This window comes from Callospermophilus lateralis, chromosome X (assembly GCF_048772815.1).
Source record: "Callospermophilus lateralis isolate mCalLat2 chromosome X, mCalLat2.hap1, whole genome shotgun sequence".
Lineage (NCBI taxonomy): Eukaryota > Metazoa > Chordata > Mammalia > Rodentia > Sciuridae > Callospermophilus > Callospermophilus lateralis.
The window spans coordinates 35,619,964-35,625,428 of NC_135325.1; the positions used below are offsets into that span (position 1 = coordinate 35,619,964).

Here is a 5,465-nt window from a genome sequence, read left to right on the forward strand (position 1 = left end):
AGAAAGAACAGGTTGACAGCTGTTAATTCTGATCTATGAGGCTATTTGTGGTCTTTTTAATCCCACAGAGGAAATCATTTTGTTGCAGGAATATTTTGACTGATTACAGGTTCCTACCTCGGGTGACAATGGGGAAAAGAGGCAAACTTTCCCTCCTGAGGTAGGGAACAAAGTTTTCTCCCACCCTGGCCTACAAGAAAGTTAAGGGTTGTCTTCCTGTCTCTCCCATCACATTAGCTCCCCACAGATGTCCATCATACAATGCCTCCTTAGACCAAGTACCCACCTGGTGGGGGGGGGGTTTGGCCATAATGCCCCTAACCTGGGCCTGGCTCAGTAGGTGAGACAGAAGTCTGAGAAGTTCCCGAGTCTCCATCCACCTGCCAAAGCAAATTCATGACCATTTGGGTAGGAGGAAAAGGGTCCTTGAGTCTATCCCTACTAGCTGGGAGACCCAGGAAGAAGGCCTCTAGGACTTCGATTAACACAAGTCTCTACATCCTATTAATGAGGGAAGGAAGCTTAGTTTAACTAATGCCCTGGAAAGCATAATCTCATGGTATCTGGCTCAATACTGGTTGAATATAAGCCATGGGTATAACCAATTATTCTGTTCTAAACACAAACCAATGAAGGAATAGAACCCATGGGGCCTTAACACAGTTACTAGAATCACAACTAAAGGGAGGGGGAGAAGCAAGGAATTGAAGCCAGCTGGATACAAAATCAGACTAAGAAGGGCCATCACCACCTTACACCCAGACACAACACCAGACAGAATCCATGCAAGAGAGCTTCCACTGTTCTGTCTTTATAACTCTCCAAAGAAAATGTAAATGCCCACGAGGCAAAGGCACTAGTTAAATGACTCTCCAAAGGTCAAATTACCTGGGGAGTAGAAAAGCCCACATTTTAATCATGGAATATGAATTCATTCAAAGCTCTCGGACAGTTTTCAAATCAGGTTTCTTTCACCATGATAAGTTCAATACACCTCCCATAACCCCCACCATTTCAGAGGAAAAACTGGCATCTTTAGAGATCATGTCTTGAGATTAGATGTATACATCCTCAGAACAATATTGTGAGAAGAAAATTCTGATTAAATTTTGGGACCAAGAATCCACCTAAGGAAACCTAATTCCTTTCAGAAGGGGTTTTACCTGTTATTGACCACACCTCATGCCTTAATGTATACCAAAACCAACTCCAAACTTGACTAAATTTTGCTATCTTCTACTCTTTTGGAAGTTTGTGCCCACCCCACCCTAAACCAAATTTTCTCCAAGACCCCTCCACCTGACCTGCCTCCATTTTTTTAAATCTCCAAACTGGGTCGAGTAAGAAATAAACATTATCAATATCAATTTGTGTACAGGTTTCATATTTTTAATCAGTTCTGTGAAGAATATCCTAAACACTACAAGAGACACAACAGAATATTTTTTTCTTCCAGCATTAAAAAAAAATGACATTCACAAACATTTTAAAGAGGCTTGTCTGTATAATCAGGGTGGTGATCTTGAATCTTAAGAAAAATTTATCATGTTCTTGACACAGATTGTTTATAGATACATTTAGAAATTGCTTTCTAGTCATGATAAACATTGTGTACAAGTTTTTAAAATGCCCCAACTTTAGCTTTAAAAAAAATTAGTCTGGCTAAACTTTTCCTTTTGCCAGAAGCAATGATCCTGAGAGCCCAAACTAAAAACTTGGTAAAAAGAAAAATACCTGGGGGCCTAACAAATGTGCTATAATTTGTCTTTAAATGAGAAAAATTTTTTACATGGAGCTTTTTAAAAGGTCTTTTAACAAGCTACCTTGGGAGCTCAATTGAAAAATAGAAGTTGATGTACTAAAACAGATGTTTCAGCGCAGCTCCAAAAATCTTTATAAATACAGCGATTTGGAAGGACGATCCTGGATCAGAAGTGTTATTCCTTGTGTATCTGAGAACAGTAAGAAGGAGTAGAATTGTGATGGCAGAAGAAAATGAGCTGACAATATTCTCACCTCTATTTCCTCCATCCCTGAAAGAGTAGGATTACAGGAAATCCCTTTTCAGACCCCGTGCAAGTAGACTAGCCCTGACATGCACCTGAGAAGCAAGGGATGTCAAAGAATGATGTTTAGTGGGCTGGTTTGGTGAGATATGTGAGGGCAGTAGAAATGCTGAGCAGTCTAGCCAAAAGAAAAGATAAGAAGAACACAACAGGGTCTGCTGGGCATAGGTCTGCTTAGTGCAGATATTCAGGCCTCACCTACTTAACGTGTGCATGCCTCAACTCAGTTGTCATAATTGTCTCGATAATTTCCTCCTGAGTAGCGGTCATAGCCACCCTGGCTTCTGGGAAAAAACACATAATTGTTACACAGGAATGTATTCTACTCTGCAGATAATTTTCCAAAATTCACATTTTATAATATGCACCATAATGTAAACTTATAGTGTACAAAGAAGAATATGAAGCAACGAACATCATGTAGTAGGCAATTTGATGGCATTAACTTCTACAGCACATAAAGTCACATTACATGTTAATGCAAGGGTTAAGCCATCAACATTTTTATTTTTGTTTTACCACTGACCATGTTACAATTATATGACCATACAATCAACATATCATACATAATCCAAGTTATGCATCATGGTTGTTTTTTTTTTCTAAATATTTTTTAAGTCATAGAAGCAACACCTTTATTTTATGTATTTTTATATAGTGCTGAGGATCGAACCTAATGCACATGTGCTAGGGAAGCACTCTACTGCTGAGGGACAATCTTAACCCTCATTCTTATTTTTATTACCCACGCTGCTGAACGCTTCAGGAGAGAAGCAGTCGCAGTGAATTCTTATTTTCTGGCTACCCACCTGCCACTATAGTCTCGGGACCGTCCATATCCATATCCATATCCTCCAGGTCGACTGTCATACCGGCCACTCCCATAGCCCTGGTCCCCACCACCTAAGGCAGACAGAAAATATTTAAATGCCAATTGTTCAGACTTAAGTCACTAACATGTGGCTTTCCCCCTCACCTCATAATCAAACTCCAATGCACTTACCTCTAGAGTAGCTGCGACCACGCCCATGGGCCCCAAAGGCACCCCCTCTGGTGCCCCGGGCAGACTTGCCTGCATGGTCCACCCGGATCTGCCGACCATCCAGGGACTAGGTGTGGGAGGGAAGACACAAGGAGGATGGGTTGGCAGTCAGTCAGGGAAGTGGTGAGGGAAGAATGGGCATGGGCAGGTGGGCAAAAGAGCCCAGAAATTCCTGTTAGGCACCAGATTCTGGGTGCCATGTTCCAGAATAAGCTCCTCTGACCAGAATGGCTTCATCAGGAGCTACAGAAACCCACAAAATGACCTGAATCCACCGTGTTCCCCCTGCTACTACTTACATCTTGACTGAACTCAGGCTGAGTTCTCCTCCCCACTCCTCTAAGCTGCCCGACTATTAGGGCTAGACAGACACCTCTCTTGGTTTGAGGCTTCAGAGTCCATCCCAGAAGACTCACGAGGTCCTCTCCGGGCCAGGCCCACAGGTCTGCAGACTCTACTACCTAAGCCCAGGGCAGGTCAACCATCCACAGGTGGCTTCTCGGCCTCATGCAGGACCAGTCGTCGCCTCCCAGGCAGCCCGGCTCTGTCTGCCGCTGCCCTCCACCCCCTAGAACAGAAGGCAGTCACGCTCCTGTGAGTGGGCACTGCGGGGCTTCATAGCCGCGCTGCCCCTAGCAGACACAGAGGGAAAAATAGAAAGAATGGAGAAAGTGGCAGATGGGGACAGGGCCCCTCTGCAGGTAGGAGGCCTCACCTCTCCATTCATGGCTTTCATGGCATCTGAGGCATGTTCTGGATTGGTGAAGGTGATGAAGCCAAAACCCCGGGATCGCTGAGTCTCCCGGTCCTTGACAACAACCACTAAAAAAGGGAGAGGAAACAAAGATCAGTCAATACATGAAAGGGTAAGTGGTAAGCACTGGCCTGAAAAAGGAGATAAAGAGAATGGATTCCCCCACCAATTCTCCATGTTCTCAATCCTAGAGAAACAAAGAAGATGTGCTGACATTTCTCCTAAGTTTCCATGAAACACAAGGGTGCCAGAGATACTTTCAGCAACACTTTGTGGATCCGGCCCACGTCTCACCCTCAGAAATAGGCCCAAAGCTGCTGAAGTGGTCTTCCAGCGCCTGCTCATCAGTATTGAAGTTGAGTCCTCCCACGAACAGCTTCCCTTCTTCAGAAGACATGGCAGTGAATTTGGGTCCTGCAGGGAGAGTTTGGGGTGGAAAAAACAGTGAAGGTGCTAGAAGCAAAAGAAGTTGGAGAAGTGAGAAAAAAAGAGTTAAAGGCAGAACAGAACATAGACAAGAGAATGGCAAAAAGGCGGGAAATCTACAAGTATAGTTGAGCGCGGACATTTGGGGCCGCCAGAGCGCATGTCCATTACATGCTACGCTGCCACGCCCGTCATTTTGTGCTGCTGCGCAGGCCCAGAACATCCTTGCATTCCCTCCGCGCCCGCAGAACAAGATGGCGGCGGTCACGTGGGAAAACGGGGACAGCAAGTCGGCTGTCACGCAGCCGCTGCCGACACCTAAGCTGCCAGTCCCGCCCGGTATCCCTGGCACTGAAGACACAGAGAGCCAACCTCCCACCAACCAAGAGGTTGAACCTCAGAGCCTGGGACCCGCCTATCCCAGGAAAAAACAAGCCTACGTGTCAGGCAGCCGCTAATCTCCTCACTCGGGTCCTCCGGAGATGCCGGCATGGCGCACGTAAGTGAGGTGAGGAGCAGCCTCTCCTCAGGACCTACGCTACTTACCTGGAAATTGAAAAGTAAAAGCGCTGGAGAGACAGGAAGCTCTGAGGAGCAGGAAGAATAGGGAGGCTGCCGCGCGGGAAGACGCTTGATAAAGCAGACGTATATGGACACGTCACGGAACGCCCTTCCAGCGCGCTTTGGCGTGCGTGCTCATTGGCTGAGGCCAGAGTTGGGGGGGAGGTGGAGAGGAAAGGACGGCAGAGCAAAGGGAACAGTCCACCCCACGCGCTTCCGCAAGTGAAGGGGACCTTTGTGCAGTTGGTATACCCTGATGTCAGCACCCCACCCCCACCAACTGAACAGTTTTCATTGCGTAAACGCGTGAAACTTCTCCCTCTCAATCCCTTTCCGTTTATGACGTCATCCTCACCACCCTGATGTCATTTCCCCCATTGCATCTGAGGTCCTCCACGCTATTGCACTAGATCTCTGCCAACGTAATTAATGTCCTCTAATGTCTTATTTACTTTCAAGACCTTTAACCACATGTCCATCAAGAACTTGATGTTTGGTCTTCCACTGTCCCTGAAGCATCATACTTTTTGGTCCTTGATGATTTTCTGGGTGCCTGACCCTGGTCCCTTTATTTTCTCCTCTGTGCCCAACAACTAGCCGCCTGTCAGGGGCTCCT

At 46.1% G+C, this 5,465-nt stretch overlaps 1 protein-coding gene across 2 annotated transcripts; it reads right to left on the bottom strand.

Annotated features, from left to right (window-relative positions):
• Positions 1–1,367: 1,367 nt before the first annotated feature.
• On the bottom strand, positions 1,368–4,947 carry Rbm3 (RNA binding motif protein 3). Of its 2 annotated transcripts, none has more exons than XM_077106415.1 (7): positions 4,835–4,947; positions 4,157–4,276; positions 3,824–3,930; positions 3,070–3,175; positions 2,876–2,969; positions 2,265–2,347; positions 1,368–1,952 (listed from the first exon to the last, which is right to left on the bottom strand). In XM_077106415.1, exons 2-6 carry the CDS (start codon positions 4,257–4,259, stop codon positions 2,290–2,292), a joined length of 468 nt encoding a protein of 155 aa, XP_076962530.1. In that variant the 5' UTR covers positions 4,260–4,276; positions 4,835–4,947; the 3' UTR covers positions 1,368–1,952; positions 2,265–2,289. The 2 variants fall into 2 exon arrangements, with proteins under 2 accessions (XP_076962530.1, XP_076962529.1); XM_077106414.1 differs by having other exon boundaries at positions 2,265–2,350.
• Between the last annotated feature and the right edge of the window lie 518 nt (positions 4,948–5,465).

Excerpts from the sequence above, each read along its gene's own strand:
- Rbm3 (XM_077106414.1), bottom strand. The coding sequence starts at position 4,259 with ATGTCTTCTGAAGAAGGGAAGCTGTTCGTGGGAGGACTCAACTTCAAT. Across the intron at positions 3,931-4,156 it reads CTTTGGGCCTATTTCTGAGG|TGGTTGTTGTCAAGGACCGG; the intron begins GTGAGACGTGGG and ends TCCCTTTTTTAG. Across the intron at positions 2,970-3,069 it reads TGGTCGCAGCTACTCTAGAG|GTGGTGGGGACCAGGGCTAT; the intron begins GTAAGTGCATTG and ends TGTCTGCCTTAG.